At 46.5% G+C, this 27,779-nt stretch overlaps 3 protein-coding genes across 3 annotated transcripts in view; 1 reads left to right on the top strand and 2 right to left on the bottom strand.

Annotated features, from left to right (window-relative positions):
- LOC119453361 (mitochondrial Rho GTPase 1-A) overlaps window positions 1-17,270 on the bottom strand; it is a 30,185-nt gene extending 12,915 nt beyond the window's left edge. Inside the window, exons 1-11 of the mRNA XM_037715401.2 lie at window positions 16,803-17,270; window positions 11,236-11,376; window positions 10,947-10,990; window positions 9,589-9,642; window positions 8,566-8,676; window positions 6,955-7,005; window positions 6,762-6,863; window positions 5,101-5,199; window positions 4,410-4,518; window positions 3,608-3,728; window positions 1,523-1,607 (exon numbers count right to left, since the gene is read on the bottom strand). Coding sequence (XP_037571329.1) covers window positions 1,523-1,607; window positions 3,608-3,728; window positions 4,410-4,518; window positions 5,101-5,199; window positions 6,762-6,863; window positions 6,955-7,005; window positions 8,566-8,676; window positions 9,589-9,642; window positions 10,947-10,990; window positions 11,236-11,376; window positions 16,803-16,854 — 969 coding nt within the window. The 5' untranslated portion in view covers window positions 16,855-17,270. The remainder of the gene's footprint in view (window positions 1-1,522; window positions 1,608-3,607; window positions 3,729-4,409; window positions 4,519-5,100; window positions 5,200-6,761; window positions 6,864-6,954; window positions 7,006-8,565; window positions 8,677-9,588; window positions 9,643-10,946; window positions 10,991-11,235; window positions 11,377-16,802) is intronic.
- The window catches only part of LOC119453350 (probable aconitate hydratase, mitochondrial), a 327,347-nt gene that overhangs the window by 52,764 nt on the left and 246,804 nt on the right, over window positions 1-27,779 (bottom strand). The gene's annotated exons all lie outside the window — the stretch shown is intronic.
- Window positions 21,926-27,779, top strand: part of LOC119453347 (mpv17-like protein) — a 32,762-nt gene continuing 26,908 nt past the window's right edge. The window contains 2 exon segments of the mRNA XM_037715389.2: window positions 21,926-24,275; window positions 24,277-24,505. Coding sequence (XP_037571317.1) covers window positions 24,177-24,275; window positions 24,277-24,505 — 328 coding nt within the window. The 5' untranslated portion in view covers window positions 21,926-24,176.

Genomic DNA, 27,779 nt, shown 5'->3' with positions numbered 1-27,779 from the left:
TATTCTTGCGCTTACTGCTGCGTTTACTGCCACGTGCCTTCAAAACTGTGTAGTCATCATCCATGATTGTGTCCAAAGTGACTACAGTCTTGTCTGCACCAGTCGAGGATGAAAAGCAATTCTGCGGGCCCATATGCTGGAATCAAACCTGCCAGCTACATCGCGACGGACGGACAACCTATTGCTGACCAGCTCAGTGATGCAAAAAAAAAAAAAAATGTTGGGATGTGCGCGTGGTAGTGAAAAGCACGTCTACTCAGATGAAGACACGGGTCTTGTGCCATGGCCGCACTGTGAAGTCGTCCTCATCGCTGCATTTATTAGTCATGAGATTACAAGAATTGCAGCTTCCATGCTGATTTTGTGTGGAATAGAACCAAGGGTTGTGGATTTATTTAGTAAATAAAGTTTAGTAAATTGGTGTAAAAAGCATTTATTTTCTGTTTTCTTGATACCCTCAATAATTCTGACATTTGGTTAATTCGCACACTTTTTCAGTCTCATGAAATCCGAATTAACGAGATTTTACTGTACAAGGGATAGTATTCATCCATGTCGTTGTTTGTGTGTTATGCAGGGAAGACGCAAGCCAGAGTCATGCCGGAAAGGCAAATGTCAGGGGATGCGAGTCAAGCGTTCCCAGAACTGCAACATCATGGCAGCCTTCCACTTCTGTGCCAGCACCAGTCTGCCCAGTCTGCTCTGCTCTCATTCCTTACGGACATGTGCTTGCCAGTTCTCATGCGTGTTTGCATTCCCAACAGATCAAGAGCCTGTCTTTCCTGCAGAGCTCAGTGATTTCATGCTTTGCTAAGCTTGCCGTGTATTAGAAAAAAAAAAAATCTTTGAAGTTCATAGTATGGTTCACAATATTTAAACTGGTCATTTCGCAATAGCACCCTCCATTACATTTGCATGAATACAATATAACAGGAGACATACTTTCATGGGCGAATGAAACACAAACAGGAGAAGTATAAAGTGGAACACCTCTCAGAAGTAATAATTCAAAAGTACTGCAAGCACTTATATGAACCTCATCTTCATCTATATGTAATCATCCTTATCACTTCAAACTATTATCCTCGACGGGCAGCTTGTTTTTAGAGCTAGCATAAAGGATCAGCTCAGCCGTTACTTCACACAAGTGGTGGGGGTGCTCTATGACCACTTTTAGCTCTGCCTCACCTCATTCCTTCTCTGGAGCTACATTTGGGACTCCGCTTGCACCAAGCACCCGATGACATGCCCCAAGATCAGCCCCACAAGATCAGCCCCAAGAGCTGGCTTCTGAAGTCTGGTTTTGGGTACTCTGCCCAGTTAGTATGTTATGTAGTTTACTAAGTAGTTTAGGCTCAAGCACTCTTCCTGAGCATGCATCCAGTGCCTGCCAGTATTAAGCAAACGCAAGTTTCAGGAAGAAGTCATGCCTACAGGTGAAGAACGGCGAGTGCTTCGGCATATGACAGCCTCACGAAGAGGCTGCTTTGAAACTTGTTGCAAAAGCATTGCACTCACTCACCTTGTCATGTTTTTCAAAAAGAGACGTGACAAATGCAAGACCCTTGGCACTTAGTTCCGTGCTGCTGCCAGGAGGCACTCGAATCCTGCAAACCGGGAAAAGTAAAAAAACTGACACCAACCTTCAATCTGCAAGTGGCTGGAAAAAGTTCCGTGCAGTGCTGCACAAACACAACGCCACAGCAAAGTACAATGTAATACAGTCGACTTCCGTTAATTCGATCCTGACGAGATCGACGAAATTGGTCGAATTAATCAGCGGGTCAAATTAAGCAAATGGCAGGAAAAAAAGTCGCAGTTTCGCTAAAATGGCGAAAAATCTATTGTGATAGCAAATTATTAGACACCTATACGAAGTAAGGATAGCAGTTTTAATGGCCGTATAAACTTGTAAACATTTAGTACTTACTATCAAAATTAACAACACGGCGTCACGTGCGCACAAGCAAACATGAATACATCTCACACGATGACGTTGGACACTTGCTGTCAAAACACTGGCGTAAGGAAGCACGGCAGCAGCAGTGAGCGAATTGACTTTCGTGCTGCCTCTCGCTTCAACGCGAGCTAAGTAGGGAGAACACAGCGCACACGAAGCTATCAGCACTCGATGCACTCTGTCCCCCTCTCAACTTGCTTTCAAGATGGGGGCCACGCCATACGCAGCCGGAGAACCCCACTTCCCTGGTGCTCTGCGCGCAATGGAAGAAGGCGCGCTTCTATCCCGCATTCCTCCCTTGCGTGCGCGAGATCGGGGCACCATCGTCGAATCACCCTCGCACGCTTTCACGTGCGAGGGTGATAGCTTGACACACAGCATACGGCACGCGGCGATGTTATTGCGCTTGGACTTTATACGGAACATCACAGCGATGCAGACGACGGAAACGCCAACAACGGAAATGCGCCTGGAATGTTGATAAAATTGCTATCACAATAAAAACCCCAAGCACCTGGCAGTATTTGCCTTTGAAGTTGGCTTGGCCGCAACACAGCCATGTTATGCAGTGATGCACACTAAGCAGTCACAGTACGAGCACCGAAACACCTAATAAGTTTACTGGCAGGCCTTCAGAGTCTTAAATAGACCGCCGCTCTTTTGTTGGCTTTAAACGTCCCCTGGACATTCGGAGTTTTTTCATCTTACCGCCTCCCTTTTCACTAGCTTTTCCAATACACAGATGGTTTTTTTCCGTTTATGGGTGAACAGTGCATGCATGTGCATATAAATGAGGAAACGCGTACTAGGCCCCGTTAAGTCTCATATACGCCCGCCATGTGTGTATGCGCATGGCGGGCGAAACAAGAGCTCAAATCGCCACAGCAACGTCAGAAACAGCTCTGAATGACAGCGAGTAGTAAGCTTATTAGATGTCTAGGTGCTCATACTCTGACCGGAGACGGCGTGTGCACGGCTATATAATTGAGGAACGCATACTACGTCCCGTGACAGTTCCCCTTTCCATTCTTGATATGCTTTTCACAGCAATAAGTTGCGTATGCTTCACCGCATAACACGGCTGTATTGCGGCGATCATGGCAGTAAAGTTCGAATTATCCGGCGAAGGCCAATTTTGAGACCGAAATAACGGAGGTTTGGGCCCATAGAAATTTAGGCGATGGCCAGGACTTTTGGTCGGGATCGTATTAACAGAAAAATTCTATTAACTGGAGTCGAATTAATGGAAGTCTACTGTATGAAATCAGCATTTCGTGAGCATGCTGGTGGTGTGCTGCAAGTCACTGATGCTGGATATCCTAAAATGCTTGTCACTCGCCACCAGTGTTAACAAACTGCTTTTTTTGCTGCTGTTTTATAGAAGCATCAACCAGTGCCCAGCTTGATATGTAGTCGCATAAGGTGAGCTTGACCTCCAGCTAAGAGCTTTTGGCCACAGGCAGAGCGAGTGTTTTTTTGTGGAGCTGAAACAGTTTGCAAAATCGGCTATGTGAAAGCCAGCCACGGCTGCAATGATGCCTGTTCCTCGCTTTTCCAGCAGAGATTACCAATACGCATCACACTGTCCCGAATCTCTTCGAGTGATACCTTTTCGAACAGATGAGAAACAAACCAGAAATTGCTTACGGTGGGCAGAGATATTCACGGGGTAGGACGAGGTGGTCGTCATAGCCGAACCGACGTAGCACCGTCCACGTGGTTTCGTGGCGACCTCTCTGAATGAACACTTGGTGCAAGAACAGGAACCCTGGGCAGATTGTGCCAGCGGTCAGAACATAACTTAACCAGGAAACACGTGCACGTTTATCGGAAAGAAAGTTTTGCAGTCGACGAAAAATTTGTCAAATTAATTAGTCAAATTAGTGAAATCGTCAAAATTAATTCAGATCAGTTGCACTGGTGCAAGTAGGCCTAGCCCGCTTTGAGTACTTGGTTTCAATGCCATAAGAAAAAGTGAGGATAAATTTATCTAGGGTAAGCTCATTTACAGCTGCACATATAGGGTGTAGGGATCAGGAAAAAAGCAGCAGTTATGGCAGCTTGACTAGCCCCACATTCCTAGTTCGCAATGACAGTGGAAAAGTGACAAAAATAATTATGCACAGTGTTTTGCGAAACGCAAGTTATACAAATACAATAAAACTACAAAACAACATTTTTTTCAGGAAAATACGGGATAAGAATGCGAGCAACAAACACCGTGCATTCAATACAGCATGTTAAGTAAAAAATTATCAGACAGTGCATGTAAGATTCTATGGTAAGCGTTCTTGACAGGCAAAAGCTTGAACTTTGAAACCGTAGTTTGTGCATGCCCAAGTGTAAAGTGCTGTGTAAAGCGAGAAGAACAACTGTGTTTCACATTAGCTACACAGATACGCAATAACTAAAAACCTGCGATAGTGCAAGTAATAGTTGGAACACACACCTGATAGAGTGAGCCCGTTGTTCTCCACACCACCCTCCAGGTTCTTGGCCACAATGGCCTTCAGGTCATGGAGGGCCTTGGCTTCCAAGGGTGTATTGAAGCATTTTCGCTGTTAATAAAGTGGACACTCCCCATTACATTCAATGTACAGAAGGCAGGACAGAGAGAGTCGATATTCAAATTTTCACAGAACAATCCGCATGCAATACAAAAATCACTACAGTGCCCTGGCAAGTCACTCACGAGCTGCAAGTAGGACAGCCACACCCCTCTGAAAAATGCAATGCACAGCACTGACACAAACGGCTGCAAGTGTCACAGCATTCATTGTGACAATAGAGGTCACTTCGATTTGCCCCTACACTTCGAGAACCATCAATTCACTGGTTCAGTGCTGTTCAGCGCCAGAATCGGCTCAGTACCCCCTGCACGAGGCCTGCGCTACCTCTTCCACTAGTGCAGGGACCTTAACTGGATGACCTTAAGCATTGTTCAGGTTTGGCGTTACACGTCGTACTGTTGCAAGCAACCAAACGCTGCAAAAGGGCACGAGTGTGACAGACAAGGAAACAGTGAATGCTGTATTTGCAGGCCAGTTTAAGCCGATCTGTTGACAAAGAAAAGAAGGGCTTTACCTTCAACCAGAAATACCTCCTAAACGAACAGGAACAAATTGAGGTTGGGCACTCACCTGAAAAACGTTCAATTCCCGGTCGCTTAGCACGCCGTCATTATCAGTGTCACAGATGTGAAAAATTCTTGTTAGCGCTGCCTTGCACCGTTCTGTCAGCTGCATGGAAAATCCGAGCCAAAAATGCATGAAATTATTTGTTTTTGAGTCGTTTAATGATGTCTAGTGTCCCAAAGCAACACTAGGGAGCTTCATAAAAATTCTGACCTACCTGGGGCTCTTTACTGCGCTCACAACGTTTGGTATACTAGCATTTTTGTATTCTGCCTTGTTATGCATGCCTGAGCACACAAGACACGATGTCCCCGCATGGACAAAGTGGAAGTGACATTCACGTTTGCAGAACATGATACCAAAAAACCTCGCCTAGTGTTGGGACTCTGGGCTTTGTTGCTGATTTGCTACACACATTGAAAAAGGGCGGGAAAGTCATAAAATCTTGTAATGTAAGTCACCACAGTTGCGAATTTCACTATAAGTGGCACCGCACAATAACCAAAACATTTTTCTAGATCTGTGCACGGGCTCAACATGTCGACCGAGCAGCCACACGTGTCCAGGAATCTAAAGATATGCCAGGGATGTGCCCTTACTTTCATTAGTGAGGGGGTTCTTCCACTTTCCAAGTGCCATACTGCTAAAGCAAATCATTTCGTGGACTGCACTAAACCACAACTTTGGCCGCCGACTCCTGACGTGACAGCGCTGGTTAGGCCTAGCCGGTGGGGGTGTTGGGTGGCAATGCCATCACGGGAAACTCGCCCTTGATGTATGACCATTACACATTCACCTGTCGCGAGAGCATGCACATAGGCTGCACTGACAGCAGTGCGCGAAAAAGCGGGGTTTGCAGGTGATCAGCCGGCAACTACCGCGAATGCGTATAGCAAAAGTTTGTATGTGCGCGTACTTGTGGGAACAGCAAAAGCTTGCGTGTGGACAATGTTCGGAACTGATGAAATTGCGGAACACAGTTTAAACTGATAGCATTATGAAGTCAATCACACACGCGATATCGGAACTTTGCAGCAGTGCTCATTGTGACGGTCAAATGCGAAACATACTCATAGCCTCAACCGATTTTTCTGCTGGTGCCCTAGATTCCAAAAGCAACAAATTTATTTTACCGTTGCAATTTGTTTTTACAGCTTGCCCGATATCAGACATTTTTGCGACCTCAACCGTGTCTGAAAAATAAATTCGGTAGGTGACTGTATTTACTTTCTACACACAAACTGAAGAGCCAAAGAGCACGTGGTCCGTATCGAATGCGTGCCTCTAACAAGCGGCCAGAGCAAAAGGCTGCTCCGTCGCCTAGGCGACCTCCGTATGCACGCTCAACCAGCATGCTGATGCCACATTTATTTTTTCCATTCTTTATCCACTCGCTCGCTCCCCGTCTTTTCCTCCTCCTCCACATCGCTCTCCTCGCTTGTCTGCAGGATTTTCCGGCAAACGCATTATCACCGGTATTTCGCCTCACGCGGCTGCACTAAACGAGGTATGCGTATACACTGAGTTCTATGGAAAGATAAACGGGAGTCATAAAAGACCGCATTACATCCGGTTCTGCACTATAAGCAGTTACGGTATAAGTGGTCTGAACTGTAATTGTATGTGGGTCAGAATGTAAGGGCAGACGTGGGTGTAGCCACACTCACATCCCTTTCTTGAGGCACGTAGAGTGGACCCGTGGGGTGAAGAACCGCCTTCTGCGCGTAGTAGAACAGCTCCGAGATGTTCTTGAATGTCTTGGCTGAACACTGCGCACAGGCGTGAGAGGAGTTTATGGTATGACCTCATCGTCACAATATTTGAGGTTGGTAGGCGCAGGAGCGGACAAAAGTGACTGACCTCAACACACGTCTCCACCTCTTGGTACTGGCTCATGATTGGCACCACCATCTGGTGAGAGAAAAATGAATCATTCGTGCGTCCCTCAAATTCAGGGTTTACTTATTTATTATACCCTCAGGGCTTACACAGAAGCCTTGTAAGGGGGAGGGGTTTAAGCGTACAAACATACAAGATGTGCAAGATATGCATAAATCAACGGCAAAATATTGGCACTGAACATTGCAGAAACAGAAAATGATGCATAATACAGTCGACTTCCATTAACTCGATACCGACCGGACCGATAAGCCTGGTTGAATTATCCGGCGGGTAGAATTAAACGAAAGGTAGAAGAAACTCCGAAACACGCCGTTAATCCACTTGCCAGTACTTGCCTTTAAAGTTAGCCTCGCCGCCATGCAGACACGTTATGCGGTGAAGCATACCAAATGGGGTAAAGAGGCCACTTTTACGGGACATAGCACGTGTTCCTTAATTTGCACACGCACATGCGCCATCTCTGGTCACAGTACGAGAAACGAGACACCTAATAAGTTTACCGGCAGGCATTCAGAGTTTTAGAAAAAAAAAAACGCTCTTTTGTTGACTTTAAAGTTCCCCCTCTGAGTTTTTTCACCTTACCGTAAGCCTTCCTCTTCACAAGCTTTCCCAAAACACAGATGGTTTTTCTCCGCTATTCGGTGTTCGGCACGTGCGCATAATTCAGGAATGTGCACTAGCCCCCGTTAACAGTCTCCTATACGAAACATGCATAGCAGGCAAAACACCAGAAGCAGCTCTGAAAGGGTGTTGGGCTGCTTATTAGGCGTCTAGGTGCTCATACTGTGACTCGAGATGGCTTGTGCGTGCCTGTGTAATTAAAAAACGTGTACTATGTCCTGTGACAGTGGCCCCTTTCCATTCTTGCTATGCTTGACAGCAATAAATATGTATGTGTCACCACATAACATGGCTGTATTGCGGCGAACTCACAAGGCAAGCTCAAATTATCCGGCGAAGGACAATTTTGAGATCGAAATAACAGAAGTTTGGGCCTCATAGAAATGTATGGGCACCGTACGGGACTTTCAGTCAGGATTGAATTACCCGGAGTTGAATTAACGAAAGTCTAGTGTCCACAGTAAATGGCTTAAATAAATGTTCATTAAGGAAACAGATGGAAGGTATGTGAAAAAATGTATTCGAGAAATACTATTAAGTGCTTTGTGGAATAGACCAATGTCAGTGGAAACTATTTGGTCTGACAGGTGATTCATGTCATGCCAAGTTTGCAGAAAAAAGAAATAAGCAGTTATATGGAATCGTATTGTAATGTAATGCCAACATTGGCTATTCAACACCGAAGCGACTACTTCTGAGGTCTGCTAGCTACAAAAATTTCGGCTCCTCTACTAATCGGTTACTTTCTTGGATACTTATGAAATCAATATTAGGTATCCCAGTAGTGCCGTAATATTCAGGTGATATTTGTATTTTACATAAACCGCCATATTTTGCACGGTGACAATAGGCATACACCCATCTAAACTCTATATTTCTCACTTCTATGGTGTTAATGTTCAAACAAGTCATCGTCCAAACTTCTCGTGCACACATCGCACAACCCACCTCTAGGGAGCTGTACTCGACTAGGTCCGCCTTGTTTCCCACCAGAACCACGGGCGTGCCGTGGTCGTCGCCGAGTTGTTCCCGAATCAGGGGCAACCAGTAGTCGGTGATCTGGGGAATGGGGCAAGTGCCATCAGCACCGACATGCAAGTACCGACGAAACACTGCAAATTGACACTAGGCAAGTGCAATCTCTTCACGAATTCAGAAGCGATAGGTCGGGGTAGTTATAAATCGGACATGGATACACAAAGACCGAGAGAGAGCAAGATGAAGAAGGAAAGCCAAGGAGGTTAAGGGTACAGTGAATGAATTATTTTGAGCTGTATTGCTAAATTACATGACAATAGTACCAAAACAACCGCTCTTACTGCAAGAAAAGGCTTGGCAAGCCACAAAAACATCAAAACGAAAGATGGGTGGCAATGCTGCCTTGAAATTCCCGCACCAACTCACCATGGCGTCATGGATTTTGACAGCATCTGCTCAAGCCTAGCTAATTTTTTATTGGTAATAATGGACTACTACACTGTATTCTAAAAGAGCAAAAGACTGTACTTAGCAAGCTTTAATAACTTTTACTTATCCACAGCAGCTAAAATACGACAAAAAAGCAAAACAAAACAAAACAAATCCTTCGCAATCCATGACGTGCCTGCGTCGAGATTTTGGTGCAAAATTAAAGAAACGGAACTTTGATCTCCATTAACTCTTCTAATGATCAACCCATTACCACAAAATTAACAAAATTAGAGTTTTGAAAGAGTATTTCATCAGTCTAAGCTGATTTATAGTGTTCCTCTTTAGTGCCCCTTTAAATCAAGGCTGTGCCCAGTTGTCCACTCCACACATGGTGAAGGGGGAAAAATAGGTAGATAAAAGGAAAGATAAAAAAAGAGAGAGAGAGAGAGAAAGAAAGAAAGAAAAGAGGCAGCCAGTGTGAACACACTCTCAGAAGAATGCTTGCAAAGTAGATATTTGAGCCTCGAAGGATGGGCAGTGGCTATAGTCTCTTCCACTTACCTTGTCGATAGTGTCGTCGTCATCTACGGCATACACGACGCAAACCACGTTAGCCTGAAAAACAGGGGTGCAAGAAAACCATAAATCAAAGAAGGATTAAAAAAAGAAAACTCATTCTGCAGCTCAAGAGCTGTACAGGAATGTCCCATAAGAACAAGGATCGAAGAATGCATGCATCATTGCTCAGTCTTCACAAGGGATATTTTATGCTCCACGTTAAGAAGACATCATTAATCAAAAGCATTAAAGCGCCAAATGAAAAATGATCCCTCAGTCACACAGGAGAGCAAGGTTGCAATATTATTCCTGCAAGTTTACCAATATATAACCCAATTTAAGGTATTGCCACGCACGCATTGTTTCACTAGTCGGAAAACGCTTTCGCCAAATTATTACATTTGTCACCTTATTTCTAGCTGCAAGATGTGCTTTGATGTATCCAAAATATGTTAACATTGTTGCCTAATTAGTAGTAGCAAGACAGGCATTCCCAATCAGATTGCATGTGGGATACAAATAATGCTGTACCATCTCAAGTGTACGTGGGCCCCAGCAACTGATGTGGGATTCGCAGTGACACACATACATAAATTACTGGATCAACTTAAGCTGCATGAATTGCATCTGACGACTGTGCTTACCAATATCACAGCAACTTTGACGTTGCTTCGCTTTCCTTGTCCATGTTCGCCCAATAAGGAGTTCAATCCGTTATTCTTTCCTGCAGTGTTTCAGCTTCCTAACTGTCACTGTACCATGACAGTACCTAACGTTTCCCCAAGCATATTTCTCGATGCTGTTCGAGATGCCACAAGCAAGATTGTTTTGTTTGAGTGCAAGCTCTGTCACCTTAATAGAGAGATTTAGCTCATCTCTAGACGTATTACTCTTAATGGAAATACCGGATTACGGTAAACATTGACAGCAGTAACAATAGTAGTAGTGAAATCTTGTGACACTTTGTCCAACAGCATGCGAAACGATTTCATGTTGCATCGGGGTTCTCGTCAAAGCAATATAAAACAAATGGGACTGAATGTTGTCAATTGCGTCGCTGCCGATGCTTTACACTGGCAGATCACTTACTGCAATAACAGCTCTATGTTTTCTCTGGTTAAACTCTGTGCAACAAGACGGCGCTACCAATCTAGATACTCGCGTTTATGCTTGCAGTAGCCCAGCATTCCGTGAATGGTAGTTACGCATACGGACATACTAAAACTCTCGGTTGGCCGAGTTTTAGCAGCACTTCTCTATGTCCGCTCGCAGAACTTTTCAATGTTAACAGATCAAACGAATCCCTACTGTCTGTATGCCTACTACACGACTTGTCTGAGCGATTCTTGAAACATACTGACCTTGCCAATTTCCTCAGCTAGGTTCTCCTGGCTCTGTTCTTGTGCTGAAAAACGGCAGTGGAGAACACTTTGACAACGGCTGTATTGAGAAAAAGAAAAACAACACATGAAATGTGTTGAAGATAGGCAAAAGAGGCATTGGCACCACAACAGGTTGGCAAATGTTGCAAACGGTTCGCGCATTTTCTGACTGAGACCAACTGGGGCATTAACCCAAACATGTGCAACCACAGTGGGCTGTGCCACAGACGACAAAACAAGGGCATGCGCACTAAGGGCCCGCACGTACTCGAGAAGTCGACGATACGAGTCGGCACTTTCTCCGGCGTCACGTCGGCAGGGATGGTGATCTCCTCGGCTCTTGGCGGGACATCCTCGGGGAACTGCTCGCTAACCAGTGACAGGATGAGGGACGTCTTCCCCACGCCGGCTGCATCAGTTTGCACACCAAGAAGACAAGACATATGAGCACGTGCAAGCTCCCAAAGTAGTTGTGGCGAGGCAGAACAATAGCCACAGTCAGCATGATAGTTCCCATTGCTAAGACAAGCTAAAAAAGAAGAAGACAAACTTTATTAATTTCAACCCAGCTGTTGGGGATTTCAAAATCTAGAACTTCCAGGCCTCAGAATATGCCCCATTGTGTTGGTCTTCTGAAGCCGAGTCCGAAGCTGCCTCTGCGAGATTGAGCCTTGTGACAGGTTCTGTCATCATTGGGACTGTTTGCCGATGAGTCAGCCAGCCATTTCTCAAGAATATGTAGTCGAACTTGGGCAGTGTGGTTGTACAGATAGCTTAAAGAGACACTAGAGGCACGCATCAGTAACGTCAAAGATTGGCGTAGTTGGTTCTGCATGATTTAAAGTATAACAGCTCGATATTTTGGACGAGCACAAAACCAAAGAACAGACAAGGACAGGCACTCTCTTGCTTATTCCTTTGTTTTCATTTCACAACAGATGTATTTTTCATTTGCAATAAACATTCCTAGTTGAAAGTCAGCACTTGTCTGTGGTTCTGTATTGCTCTCGTAAAAAAAAAATAGCTAAAAGTGCATAATAAGTCAAGACAGAATGACAGATTGACACTCAAAATGTCCAGAGCATCACCTCTAACCCAGAACAGTGCTTTCGTAAACAAGGGAACAATGTAGCAATGGATTGCTGTGGCACCAACACTGAAAAATTTGGAACTAATAATGTTTCATGTCACATTTCCAGGTTGCTAAATAGTAACCAACCACTGATAATAAAATACAGTTTGAGCACATTTACTGAATTTTTCTACACAAGAGCTCACTGATGCCGCTGTTTCACACTACTCTGCTACCTGCTAGCGAGCACACGTGACCACCTTGGACAAAAGTCACCCTACTATGTGAGGGATTGCGGCGGCCTCTTTTTGCTGCCCTCGGACTCGAGTGAGGGTGGTTGCATTGAGCAGGCATGGCCTCCCAAAAACTGCCTGCACAGCATGCGATTCCTGATGTGTGAATGATGTACGTTCATCCATTGTCTTTCTTGGGGCAATATGCTGTTTTTCATGTCTTAAATCTCAAATTGTTTCCTGGTGTACAGCAAACATTGAAGAATTTCCAGGACCATAATCAATCACTTAAACTAGACTACATTTGCATTTACTGTCACCACAAACTTGCCAGCAAAACAATAACAATAATATAAAGTAAATGTTGGGGCCATCTTTCAAGATACTGGTGTGTGACCAATTTACGTCGCACTGATAGAACTAGGGATTTGAGCACATCCTTGAAAGAATTAGGGGCTGCACTTCAGACACCTGGGAGTGGTCACACAGGAAAGCTGGAATGAATCACAAGTCAAAGTTTTGTCACAAGGAACTTTGCTTCTTTCCCGGGTGGAAAAACTGAGAGTGCGTTAGCACACCTGTTACTCGTGTCTGCAATCTCTGCAGCTTCTATCATATCATCTTGTGCATTATTTGGCTAACAATCCTGTCGACAAAAACCGAAACCTCCCCAAAGCAGTTCCTGGGTTGTCACACATATTGTCGTTTGTTTACACGAAGGCAGCAACAAAAAGACACCTTCAGCACAAGGGAGAAAATTTTCTTTCGGTGTTCCCTTGCCACAAGCACACTTATCTAGAGCACTGGTATTTAGTGTCAAGCTCACAGGTGACAGTTTTTCTCTGGGTTGTGAAAGCCAACATTAACAGCACAATGCTACCCAAACCTTTTTTTGTCTTTGCATGTGTTGTGGATATATGGCAACAAACACTGCTATCTTTTCTTTCTTCTTTTGACACTCAGGTTCCTCTTTGCAGACTAGGACGGCAAGTCTTTCACACCTTTGGCAGAGATTTTGCAACTGCAATCATCGTGTGTGAGGAAGACTCAGTTGAGATAAGACAGTGCAGAACTGACAGACGGGATAGCCTGAAGTTTGTTTCTGCCAGGTTATAGGAGGCAGGGTAAAAAATTTCTAAAATGCCGCTTGAAAAACACTCTGCCCCCTTCGTGCAGAGCTGTCACTCTGTAATTATGACCCTCACAAAAGAAAGATGGACTAGATGACAAAATTCACCACAATAATCACCTTCATGGCTCTCACAAGATCTTAGCACAAAGAAAGCCAGTGGTTCTGTTGGAGGAGCATTTATACAGGGCTCCCTTTTTGATGAAACATTCAGTATCATGCCAAACCTGCAGACATTGCAGTCTGATAAAAAAGGTGGCGGGGTAATACAGAAAGAGGCTATCAACAACTAGCCAATAAGCCGATGCTGATCTATACTGGTGCCTTGCATAGTAATCGTCAGAATAGCAACTGCAGCCAGGAACTTGAAAACATTGCCAAAAATGTAACATCTTCTACTTTCAATAAACCAGAGTACACTGAACTACACTTTTATGATGCCTTAAGAAACTGCAAAATGCAAGAATGCATCACATTTCGTGACAGTACCTTGAATAGCAGCAACAATTTGATCTAAAAACAATCCATATTTCAGATAAAGCCAGAACATGGCAATGAAAGGTGCCTTCACTGTATGGTGATAAGGCATTCGAACTGTTGGCATAAAATAAATGATAATGAGAGCAGTAAGAAAAGAGTTAGCAGATCTGGACTTCTGCATTTCCGTAGCAGACTGTTATCTCAGGCAGACCTCTGTGCTTTTCCTAAAAAAAATTATTCCCTCTTTCTGCAGCTATCACCAATGGCTACTGTTAACTCATCGAGAGGCCCAAAGCTGCAATGACATGACTATGCTAATGTTGACAATGATTTAGAAACTATAGTCGTTGACACCTCAAGTATGCCAGTGGCCAAATGCACCGCTGTTTAACTCGGAGTAAATCGGTAGAGATGCGCTAGCCAAATACATTTGCTCATTTCATTGAAAGCACGGTGAAGATGCTCAACATTGGTGTCGCTCAGGTATTATGGCTTGCAGCACGTAAGCGGCAGATGCAGTGTGGTTTTGCAGTTAACACCTATGCCTTCCTCATTGGAATAGCCGGCAGCCCCACCCCCGTGTGGTGCAAGCAGCTATGACGGGACACACACACACTCCTTCTTTGCGTCTGCCTGCACTTAAGTGCCAAGAGGCATGCGATGTGTGTCGTGCTTGATAGACTGGACAATAGTCCACTATCAGAACAGAAAGCTTTAGGGCAGTGCTCCCTAAGTAACTCCGAGAAGCAAATATCTGCACTGCTCAAGTTCCTCTGGTCTACGGGCTCAGATATCAGAGTTTGAGAACGCTGCCTGCTACTGCGGAATTGTGTATGCGATTTACCTCGTGCTCTCTTTCTATCCCCTACCCCTTCCCCACATGCAAAGTAGCCATACAGAACGTCTCGTTCACTTTCTTGCCTTCCTATACATCCTTTCTCTCTCTCCTCTTAAATTACATTAAGACTGCCCACTAATTACTGGGGTAGAGTCGGCATCGGATCTGAACGAGATGTCGAGGAGAATATGTTCTATTTAGCTTGATCTATGACGATGTGATGACTGTGAAATAAATAAGAAAAGTTACTAGGCACAGAAACAGCCAACCAATTGTTGCCCCGCCGTTTGTAAACCAGTTATAATGAGCGGTAGTAGCAAGGTTTCATGCCAGGTCGAGACGAACAAAAGGCAATCACCCTTTCAGTCGTGGAGACGCCATGACCAATTTTAATGTGTTAGAGCATTAGGAGTGCCAAAGTGGAAAAAAGTGTGTGTGAAGTGTGGGAAGCCAGTCACGTGGTATATATATATATATATATATATATATATATATATGTACACACACACACACACACACTGTTGCGTAACGACACTTTGCAATGTTACGAGTGCAATTTAAGTCATGGATTCGGGACATCAAAAAGGTGCCACATAACGCCCTAATGGCTCTCTCTAGCATTTACCACCGAATCAGCACTAAATCTGAAAAAAAATTTCAGCTAGTGATGACAAGGAAAAAAATCTTGAATATGCCATTGAATGTAAACCCTCTGTTAACCAGAAACAGTGCCATTTGTCACTTTAGTGTGGAGAGTAATGCCAAGCAGAGGTAATTAGGAGGTGCACCACCCGGTTCGACGAGAAGTTTGGACGAGTTGCTCAGTATCACTGCTGTCAATTGGTGTTCTTGCATTGGATGGCGAACTCATCTATACTTGGCCTTGTAACAAATATTTTGGTTCTTAATTATTATACAATAGGATAATATCCATCTCTTTTTCTTTCTTTTTTTGTAATTATAAAGACTGGTCTGAGCCCTGAGTTAACATATATTCATGCTACAGGTGCCAAATGTTCATTCCGCAAGACTTGCGCCTTTATTTCTAGAAAAATATACACATTTGGAGGCCTTGAAAACTCTGAATCACAATTCGTGACTGAAGGGGTGCGAACAACCCGCGCGCCCTATCAGAACAACCTGAGCGCTTTATCGGAAAAGCTCGCACGTTTGAAAAGAGGAAACCAAAGCAGGCAAACAAAGGACCGCAGGACGACGCGGGAAACCTCACGTCGCCGGCCGCAACTGCGTCGCTGAGCCACCACCTCCAGACGCCCGTCACAACCCTTTCGGCGCCAGGAACCCCACTTGGCTGCAGGCCAGCCAGACTCACATGTGCGCCGTCGCGTACCCGCAAAAGAAGCCGTTGCTGGTACCAGCAGGTTGCTTCTGTTTTATACTAATGAGCCGCACATGCCTCTCTGATCTATCTTCCAGTCTCGACACCCACGACATCCGTACCGGTGCGTGTTGTTCTACGCATCCAAATGTGAGCGACGACCACGCGGCGCACGCCGTAGTTGTTGAGGCAGCGCGACCCCCCTCGCCCAAGCTATACTTTCGAAACGCGTCGAAGCGAATTCCACGCGCTATTTAGTTTCCTTCCGAAGAAACAAACACAGTGCTGCGGTGGTGTTGCGAAAGCTGCCGTACAATATCCAGCAAAAAAGTCGCAGTTTCGGTTATCCAAGAGACATCACGAACGAAGCGCGCGCGCGAGATTGTGATCGTACCAGTTCGTACGCTCAACTACGACAAACAGATGTTACTGGAGCGGGCATTAAAGCTGTAAAAGGCGTTCCGTAACAGCCTTGTCTCGTGGATTAAGGCGAAGTATTTCGGCTTCGTAATTACGAAGCGCGCACTGGCTATCCAACGCGAGAGCGATCGAAGCAAGCTGTGCAGTTTCGGCGAGATGTTATCTTGAGCAGGGCATTAAACCTGGCCAGAGGCGTTCTTTCGAAAGACCCGACCGGCTTGTCAACGGAGCACGAAATCCGGGGACCCCCGTCCGGCTTTAGGGCGAAGCTCGTGGCCGGAGGAGAACTCCCCGCTTAACGAAATAAACAATCGCTGCGCTCACCTTCACCGACGAGGAGGATTCGGACATCCCTCTTGCCGTTAGCACGGACCATGTCGGCTGGCGGAGCAGATCATCCGCCGCAGGGCCGATAATCCCAGCACACTAATCCGCGACACATTTACACTCACTAGGCCGAAAGAATGAACCACTGCCGACAGCACCGCAAGTCCGAGTGCTCCAACAGCACGCCGCTCATTGCTGCTGCTGGACACACGCACACGGCTTGGCTCAAGTCGAGAGGTCAGCAGCAGCGTCGGATTCGGCTTTTCGGACGGCCCAGCGCAGCTCAGCAGCTCGAAGGGTTCACATCTCGGCCACGAGTGTTGTAATTTAAAGCCGGCTGCTTTGCTGTTTTGCCCCTTTTGTAGCACAAGGTCAGAGTCCACCGACGATAGCGTGCGAACGAGGCACAGACTTTACGGCAGGTAGTACTATGGTTCGCTAGCGTTCGCTCCTGAAATAAGCAAACCATAAGCAAACACAGAGCCGGCTTACAGTGTTGCCGACATGGGCTAAATCGACTGCCAACTGTTGTGATTATGTAGATTACGTAACAAATAACATCCAAATCAAAGAGGCTATGACGTATTTTTGGCTACTGCAATTGCTTTCGATGCCTTTGTTACACGAAATAATGACCTTCGGGAATATATTTTGTTACTTAAAGGGAGCCCGTTGCTGAAGGCTGTGATATAAACATCCTTTATTTACACGGCAACAACTTTAGCAATTGGTCGGTCAGCCCAAGAACCTAAATTACGGTAACATTAAAAAAATCTGCAATCAGTTAGACGTCATTAAAAGATCTTACTGATAAATTTCGAATAACGGTTTTGAGGCAGTCCCAACGACACGGAGCAACTAAAATGGCGGCGCCCGTCGTGTTTCGCTTTGCAGTAGACTTCGGCGCAGAGCGCAGCGTCGGCTGTTGCGAAGAGGAACTACTTCGCAAAAACAACCGACGTGGGTATCGCATGACACGAACGCCGTCGGCGCGTCGTTGCGCATCGCTTTTCAACTCGAGTCAACTACATCCTCGACGTCGATCGGACGAGACGCGGCGTCAATCGAGCGATCGAATACTACGCAACTTTAAAGTATATTCCTCGTAAGCATGCAGCGAGTCGCATCCAAGCTGGGACGCTTGGCGGCCCTGTTTCGAGAACGTCCTTTATTGGCGAACATGGTATCGTATCCGACGCTGTATGTGGCTGCCGAGTTCTCGCAGCAAACGATTCTGATGCGCATCGACGACTCCCGCCGCCAGCGCGGATACGACTGGAAGATCATGTTGCGGTACATGGTCTTCGCGACCACGGTGTCAGCGCCCTTCCTCCTCTACTGGTACCGGTACCTGGACCGCGTCATCCCTGCCCGAGGTACCAAGGAAGCCATCCAGAAGGCGTTGACCGACCAGGCCGTCTCGTCGACCATCATACTGGCCGCTTTTTATCCCGGTGAGCGATACGCAGACGTCGAGCGATTTTTTTTTAACGAGAAAAAAAAAATAATAAGTACTCGAAGAATGAAAAATAATGAAGGTTGCATAGTTTCGCATACCTACTTGCAGCGAAGCAAATATCAAAATTACCGTGGTACGTCCTAAAAAAAAGAATATATATATATATATATATATATATATATATATATATATATATATATGTGTGTGTGTGTGTGTGTGTGTGTGTGTGTGTGTGTGTGTGTGTGTGTGTGTTGTGTGTGTGTGTGTGATCAGGAAAAGTATGATAAAATGAATAAAAATAAAAATTTAAATGCTTAGGTTTTGCTTTTTATCTCTAACGCGATTTGCTGTCGTGGTTATTTCTACGATACTGCACTTTATGGCTCCTGGTTCAGCTTGCTTATAGTGTAATGTTGCATAAGAAATAAGCACCGGGGAGTCTGTGACGTCTACCATTGCTTTGTTGTTATTGCGTTGTTGTTTTCGTGTTTGTCTTTTTTTTTTTTTTTTCACCGGTCGGCTACTTATGCTGGATGCCACCGAGCCTCTCGAAGGTGCTATCAATCAAATAAGTAAATGAAAAAAAAAAAAAACCCTGTCTACACGCACTTGCTCTTTCAAAACTTATTATGCGCGCTGCGTTGCAGCACAGAAAGCAGATGCAGAGACTTAATTATTATGCGCGCTGATGTGATACCATTTGCGCACACTTGGAGTACCCTAAGTACCTAATATCAACGTCACGTGACGCCGTAGAGTCAAGCGCTTAAATGTTAAAGCACGGAGAGAAAACTGGTAACGTGAACCAGCTGCGCGACGCAATTATTATACCTCGAGGATTCTCGCAAAAATGTTTTTGATATTATATATTATCCTGCAGTGAACTTCTACCCACTCCCTACCCAGAAAAGAAAGACCATATATTTCAGTGTTTATTTCTGTGAGAGTGGTGCAGCTCGCCGAACCGAAGGATATATATATATATATATATATATATATATATATATATAAGAAAATCAGAAGCACAACTTCGCGGCCGGAAGTGTTGGGTAAATAATAAACCTAAGACTTGGTCCATTGAAAAATCCAGTTACTACTATATATATATATATATATGCAGTTTCGGCGAGATGTTGTTATATATATGTTGTTATATATATGTTATATATATATATATATATATATAAGCTATATCGTGTTAAAAATGAGCGGTTCAAGTGGAAGATTTCCGAGAAAGTGGAAATATGTGTTGTAGCTAGCATCCACAGCGGAGGAAAAAAATAAGACAGCGAGACGCATTCAGTTACTGAATTACTTAATTATTATTTTATTGATTGATTAACGTTACATTACCCTACAGGCCAGTTGAAGGGTCTGTACGATAATGTAAGGGGGGAGGGGTTAGCATTTCATAGAGGGCAATAAATTCAACACCAAATACAGACCTGAAGTTACACATTCGGATTCGAGCTTTTTTTAACAGCGAAGCTGTAGCTAACCGTAAAAAGTGCCGCCTGCCGCAAAACCTCGCCGAGCTCCGACGTCACTGCGTTGCCTAGCAACCCCCTCGCGGAGCGGCACCAACGAGGCAACGCGCAGAGCTGCTGCCGACGCCGCTCACGTTTCCCGCGTTCGCGTCGGGGAAACGCGGGCGGCGTCGGCAGCAGCTCGGCAGGTTTCGACCAGCCATGCCCCGGCAAGTGTGGAGGCACAGCTTGGCCGTAACGTCACCGGGGAGGTAAAGCTCGGAGCTGCCGCGACGGCGGCATCGTTGACTGCGTGGCGAGTACATGTAGCCTTGACATGGGACGACCAAAGAAGATCCGAACAGCCGAAGAAGCCGCCGCTCATGAAGTGCGCCGCGCGGCCAAGCGAGAACCGCCGACGCGATTCGGAATACCGTGCCTAGCAGCGCTTATCATTTCCTAGCAAAACTTTGCCAAACCTAGTAAAACCCGGAAGAAGCTAGGTCGGTCACCAGCTCCGCTGTTTACTCCAGCCATGCACCACTAGTGCAAGCTGCTCACGTTTTTATTTTATTTACGCCACTGACGGAGTGTTTGCAGAGCTCGCGATAAAAATTCAAATGACGGCTCCTAATTAATGTGACTAATATATTTGACAACCCGTTTTCGTCTAGCTTTAAAAGCTCCAACTTACACGCAACTTTGCATAATCTTTGACACGCATTTTCCGGCGCGCAAAGTACCTATACATCGCAACCTTGATGTTTCTCGACCTTCGAGCCATATGCGTTTAGCGTAAACAACATCGACTCTGCGATTAATTATGTGCGTTAGCTGCCACCAGCTTCGCGTTCCGTGTTCGAATCCAGCGAATTTTTCCTTCAAGCTCGGTGTAGCGGTTAGCGGCGGCCATTGGCATGATGTACGCGCCTCAAGTGCTGCCGTACGTCATCAGCCGACTCCTCGAGTATAACATCTTGCCAAACGACCGACTAGAATGTTTCACACATGACGTGCGCGCTTGCACAGCAATATGATCGAGCGTTTTACATACCGGTCGTACTGTACATATACATATGCGAGCACTGCACTTGTATTTTCATTTTTTTTTCCTCGTTCTTGGAATTTTGTTTTCTTTCGTGTGGTTTTGTAGCCCTGCCAAGTCACTTCGGGCTCTTGCGCAATAAGTTTCAAAAAGAAAAAAGAAAAGAGAGGAAGCAGTCGTTAAAACGAAGTCGCTCATTTCTTTTTCTTCGACTTCAAGGTTACACATGCGGCACGACACGGATATAGACGTGCGAAAGCTGAAGCCAAAAGACGCGAGCTTCACTCGCAAAACGTGGTTTTTGAAAATGCCGGTTTTTATATTATTTTGTTTTAGGTTTGCTCTGTATAAGTGACGCTTGCTTTGCTGCAGTGGTCTTTTTTTTTTCTTTCTTTTTTTACTTTATTACTTTTTTTAACGCGTTCACTTACGCGAAGAAACAACAAGAGAGAGCGATGGACGGAAGGGCAAAAATGTATTTGACTGCTTTATAGTCGCTTTGGACTTGGCTCAAATGGTCGTTTAGGCGAGAGGCAAGCGACCCGCCAAGGATCCCAATGGAGCTCGAGAAAAAGAAGGAAAGAAAGACAACAAAATACGATAGGAAGGAACGAAAGAAAACATTTTCTTCGCGGAATGCAGTACATCACACATACATCCCAGATACGCTTTCTCTCTCTGAAAGGAACTATGTACACGGCGGACACCAGCTTTCCCCCGCAGTCGAAAACAACACTCTCCACCGACTGGACGCCTTCTCGGACAACCGAGGGGGTTGCTTCAACGGCCCCGTCCCGGGCGGCCGGTGCAACATTAGGGGCAATCTTCGTTCACTCAACAGCGAGCGAGTGAGCGAGCGCGAGCACGCATGCTCTAAATGCACTCCACGGTTGCTCCGATTTCTCCACGCCTCCCCCCGCCCATTCCCCCCCCCCCCCCTCTCTTTCTCTTTAACGTAGAAGTATAAAAGAAGCAAGAAAAGCCTGTGGGACCGCTCGAGAAAAACGCGTAGCGGTCTAGCTGTCCGCAGGCCCTCCTCCTCCTCGGCTACACCGCGGCAATCTCATCTCTTCGCTCTCTCATTCCCTATCACTCTCTCTCTCTCCTTCATACCCTGCATAGCCGCTACTGTGTGTTGTCGCGTCTAGAGGTCGTATCAATGATTAGCCGGCCAGACTGGACGTCTCTCTCGCCCGCCGCTATGCCTCCACGGACTCGCGCGACGTTTACGCAGTCGACGGCGACAGTCACCTCCTCGAAGACAGGTCCAACGGACCGGCGGAGTCTCCTGTCTATAAACTTTGGTTCAGCTTGCTGCGTCGCGGGGAACAACAGCGAGTGTGTGTGTGTGTGTGTGTGTGCATGTGCGCGTGTTTGGGCAACGTAAAAGAGTCTCATCGGGAGTGCGTCAATCGGCTGGCTGTTCGCATTTGCTCGCCCCCAAACGAGACACCAACTGCCAACTCTGCTATACACAGCGACGCCGACAACGGAGATCGGAGTTGGATTCCAAACCTGCTGCGCTGTGTAGGAGGTGCTACGGAGGACTGCGTAAAAAAAAAGAAAAAAAAAAATTCTGTGCCATCTGTGTTAGCTCGTCACTTGAGGGAGGAGGAGGAGCAGGCTCATTTCCTCTCCTAGTACAAGGGTCGTCGGCTTGTACTATATACGTTTGTGCACCAAGCCTGCATTCCGCTGCACTCTCTCGAGCCGGAGGAGGAGCCTGAGTTCGGTTTTCGATCGCTTATTTCTCTTTCTTTAATACTTTAAAATCTATTCATTTACGCCTTCTCGAGCGTGCCAGATGTGACACCGATTTGCTCGAACCTAGCAGCGCTGTGTGTACGTGTCTCGGCGTTGAAGTGGCGGAATTCGATCCTGGCGGGATAAATCGTGCAAATATTGTTGTTGTTTTTTTTTTTTTTTTTGCCGGTCGCTCATCCATTCGCACCGTCGTGCTTGTTTTACGCCGGTCGTAGATCCGCACGCGGTTGTGTAAACATCAGCGACTGAAGCCCCGACGCGCTCTAGAGTATATCTTTACGACCGTGTTGCGTATCACACGCTCGGTTCCTATCCCGTGACGACTGTGTGAATCGTCTACCCTTGAAACACCGTACCGGCCCTTTCTCTGTTTTTCTTTTTTTTTTTTAATCTCTCTCGCTTGGCGGGAAGAGGCAAGCTGTTCGAGTTCTCAAACGCCGCCACGTCTTCTCTCCACTGTACACGCATACGTTATCAACGGCAACGCTTACGTCGAGCGCGCATCTCGGACTGAAGGGCGCACACATCTGTACCGGCCGGAGCCTACGCATACATCGACGCCTTCGCACGTGTTAGTGAAACCTACACGCTTACGCAATCTGTGGAAAAAAGAAAGACCAAATCAGGACGGCGGTGTTGTCTTCCACAGACCTTTCGGTGTACGTGCCCAGCTCTAGTTGCGGCGATCGACCGTGCTTCCGGGAGTGGATCGAGTGGTCTCCGAAATACGTCACCCAGTTCGTCGCATCCTGTGTTGCTGCTACATTCCCGGCCCAGCAATTGATTTGGCGCGAAACCTCGTGTCCCAGCTTCAGGAACTGTGGACAGCTGCATGCCCTCTTTTGGGCAGGGTCACAACCGTTTCGTGTTCGACGGCTGAAGTGCGTCTCGCGGTCGCACGAGAGTTCGCACTGTATAGTCAATTCTTGCTTATTTGACTGCTAAACTTGGTTTTCTGAGGCCAGAGCCTTCGTCCAGGAGCTACACATCTTGTGTTCTCCTCCTGACCTGCTGACGCGCAAGAACGTCGTCCAGGAATTAAACAACGGTGCCCTTGTTCAATTTTTTTCACGTACCCCGTCCAAGTAACCAGGGCTCTGCATTACTGCCCTCGCTTTATAGCAGTCAGCGTTGTCAACTACGCTCGTACTTGATAGAACGATCACGGGTCGTTGCGGGCCTGTTTATGTTGTGCTTTGAATGATCAGCCAACGAAGCATTCGCGTCGCTCTGCATAATAGGCTGGCGTAAATATACGCTGTTCAATATATCCTACAGGATCTGTAAATTGCGATATTCATAGGCATCTGCGAGTCCTCGGTTAAGAATCACAACTCCAAGTGCGATCGTGACCTTCTCCGCCACAGACACCCCGTAAACTGGCCCTAAACATCAAGTACTCGTCGTCGTGTTATTCATTACGGTGCAACTCCCAAGTGCGATCGTGCCCTATACCCTGCCCTCTGAATCAAGTAAGTGTCGTCATTTGATTACGCTGTGACTCCAAGTGTGATCGTGTTCTACTTCCGTGCCATTACCGCGGCCCTCAGGATCAAGCATAACCTTCATCGTGTTGATTACGCCTGCAAACAATTAAAAGAGGCGCGCGTGCTTCTCTGAGGAGGCCATCGGTCGCCATGCAGCATGCCATCGCCAGGGTGCGGACGTTGTTCAAGAGTCGACCCCTTTTGGCCAACGTCGTCTCGTTCGGCTCCATGTACGTGGGGGCCGAGGTAGGTCCAGCAGACCATACTCCAGAAGCTGGACCCATCCGTGCGCGGCTACGACTGGCCGCTGGTGGGCCGGTACGCCGTGGTCGGCACGGGCATCTACGCGCCGGCGCTCTTCTACTGGTACCGGTACCTGGACCGCGTCTTGCCGGGCAAGCTGGTTGCCGTCGCGGTCAAGAAGGCCCTCATCGACCAGGTCTTGGCGTCCTCCACGCTTCTGGTAGCCTTCTACACGGGTGAGAAAGACGCGAAGGCTGGAGTTTCTCAAACCGGAGTTTCGACACCTTCGCGAACACTGTTTAAACACCCCTGTGGTATTGCGCCCTATGAGGGGGCACTTATCTGGCGTAAGAGGGTGGAAGCTTAGGGCGACTTCGTAATAGATCATGGTGGTGTTTTGCGCAGCTCATGAATGGCTTTAGGAAAAAAAAAGTAGAGGGGAGAAAGAACACTGTTTCTCCTCTGTACTTTCTTTCCCTAAAGCCATTCATGCGCTACACAAAACACCGCCAGGTACTTCATGCTTCGCAGCGACGACAACACCCTAATAAATGTTTGCACCCTTTGGGGCTTGTCTTGTCCACCAACGATTCGCCATCTATCGTGCACGCATTTCCGTTTATTTGGCGCTGCCGCTCCCGGTGTTTTCAGGTCACGAATGACGTGTTCGTATCAGCGTGACGTAGCGTTCCTGACAGGAAAGTGTACGGCGCAAATTGTTAAATAAAGGAAGTGAACGCAAAATTGATGATGATTATCGTTGGGGGGACAAGATGAGCACCAAATGATGCTAAACTTTCAGAGTGCATTGTCACTTTGAGAGTGCATTGCACTTTCAGTTACTTTGTCTGTAGTTTCGCCATGATATGTGTCAGACAACTTTATTGAATATCCTGCAAATTGATGGCATGGGCCTGCTGCCCCCGGCGTGGGGGCAGCAGAGAGACCTCTCGGTCTCTCGGTAGCTTCCCGGGCTTGCTAGATGGCCCAAAGTTGGTCCTGGAGGTCTGAGCTAGTCAGTGCGGCTCTCCACAGCGCCCTTAGTTCATCCATTATAGTGGCGCTTCATTTATCTAGCATTCTGTGTCAATACGCCTCATCTTACTAATTTGCCTCGCGGCACTGGCGTCACTGAAACAATAGTATTCACATTTGAACAGAATGTAAAGCAAAATAGAACAGGAGGGTCTATTAATCGGTATAGTGGAGGACTGCGGACTTTTATTGACCACACTGGATTCCTTAAATTGCACCCCAAGCGCGGTACATAAGTTGGAATTCCGCTCCCACTGGAACGCGTCTGCTCGAAGCGAACCCTGAGACCTCCTGCTCTCAGCAGCAGAACGCCAATGGATGGAAACGTGAAGCGACACAAGGCACTTTTTTTTTTTTCGTCCGCCGCACCCTTTCGCTGGTTTCAAAGGTTAACCTCAATCGAAACCCCCCTTTCAATACCAGCGCTGCATGCTGCCGTCCACGTTCAGTGCTCACGGATTGAAACGTGACAGGCAAATTTTAGGTAGAACTTTTTTTCTGTGCAATTACTCGAGAGTACCATGTCTTGTTGATTCGAATCTGGTCACGAAAGGTGACTTGGACTCCGATCTAAGCGTACGAGTCGAGATTGCGCCGATGCCACGCAAACTACCGACGGTGGAAACAAAAGCATGCGCATTGGTTAGGCCTAAATTGTCGCGTTTCAATCCGTGAGCACTGTACCTCGATCTCCGGTGTTCCAGTATTTTGTAAATGGTAATACGGACGAGCTAGAGCATTCTAGTAATTCTAGTTTATTCTAGAGCTATAAGGAATATAGAGAATTCTAGTTTGTCACAGTACGTATTATTGTACAGAGCTCGGGAAAACGGGACCCGTGGGTGGCATCAGTAGCGATATATATAGTAGTGACCCCTTGTGGTGCTTTGTTCAACTACAATGTGTTAGAAACACCTTTAAGAGTTGCATGAGTGTTCACGTCGAAGGAAGGTGTGAATGAGCACTGTAGCTTAATAATTATGTCGTTCTCGACACTTTACGCCAGTAGCTAAGTAGGATATGGTTAGCCATTGCCGTAATATCAGTGTGCGCGCTGTGGTTGCGAATATATATGCACCGGAAGACGGCATCATAAGCGCGCGGTTGCTCGCTTGCACGTTTTTGGTATTCCGTGAATGGGAATACATATATACGGACGGGCTAAAAGAGCATCCGCTCTGTATTGGCGCACCGTTCGCGGTGATGCAAGAATAATTGCAGCCAGGGAGTTGAGGTGATGCACCCATGGCGCGCAGTTATAGGCTTAGTAAGATTTGCGTTTATACAGACTACTCCCGTCGACTCGACTTCGGTTAACTTGACTTTTCGCTTAATTCGAATGCGCTGCAAACTTCTGACGAGCAACAACGCATAGCTATGCACAGAAACCTTATAAGCTCGAACGCGAAAGCATGCTGCTTCGGTTAATTCGACCCCGCGGACTCGTATACCGGCGCCCCCTCGCGTAAATAGCGGTTACTAAAGATTTGAAAGAAACAACGACTACGATACTGCTTTGGCCATTTTGAGGATTTCGTCAGCGCCGACGATAGCGTTGAGATCTGTTGGCCATTTACCGACGACGACGACACTGTCGTCGACGGTATAATGCGAAGCAAAAAGGCATTGCAGATAAATCAAGCAGTAAAAAAGATTTGAATTTGTTCATTTTGCCGTTATTTCTTAATGGGACCTTTCAGATAATATGATCAAATGTTGCGGTCGCGCAAGGTCGAATTAACGGTAGTCGACTGTACAATCGACCGGATGGTCGGTTTTGAGCACGTGGAGACAACGTCGATGGGATACTCCCTTTTGACGCTCTCTTCGTCATATACGCGTCACGGGGAAAGATGTCGGCAGAAGTGGCGACATCGCTATTTTTGTCAATTGAGGCTCATTTATCAACGCGTTGTCTTTGGGCCGCATGAGAGCGATTTTGTGCGTGACGGCGACGAGCGACGGCTTCGAGCGACGAAACGGGCCGTCGCGAGAACAGATCGCTCGTTCGTGTCGCTCGATCGCTCGGTTCTGGAAATCTAGAATTCGTCGCTCGTCGTCCGGAAGTGCTATGAGCGACTAGCCAATATCGCGAAGCCGGGACAGGATGTACATATCAGTCAAGTACTACCGATTGTCGCACGGAACGAGCGAACGACTAAATTTTGATACGTGCAAGGATAAGAACCTAGTGCAAGACCTTAAGGAATATTTATGCTGCTCTTTACAGTAAAACACGTCAACTTAAATTAATAAAGCACGCGTCACGCCAATTTCGGCGCGTATTTGCTGCCCTCATACCGGCAACACCGGGGAGACGTCGCTCGAAATCGTCGCTCGCGTGAGGTACGACTTGTAGGCGACGGGCGAACGCGACAGCCATCTCCGTCGCGTCGCTTGTCGCTGTCGCGCGCAAGATCGCGTGTATGCGGTTTATACTTAAGCTCCTTAGTATCGCTATAGGATACTACCACT

This window comes from Dermacentor silvarum, chromosome 5, assembly GCF_013339745.2.
Source record: "Dermacentor silvarum isolate Dsil-2018 chromosome 5, BIME_Dsil_1.4, whole genome shotgun sequence".
Classification (NCBI taxonomy): domain Eukaryota; kingdom Metazoa; phylum Arthropoda; class Arachnida; order Ixodida; family Ixodidae; genus Dermacentor; species Dermacentor silvarum.
This window is presented reverse-complemented; position numbering and strand designations above follow the sequence as displayed.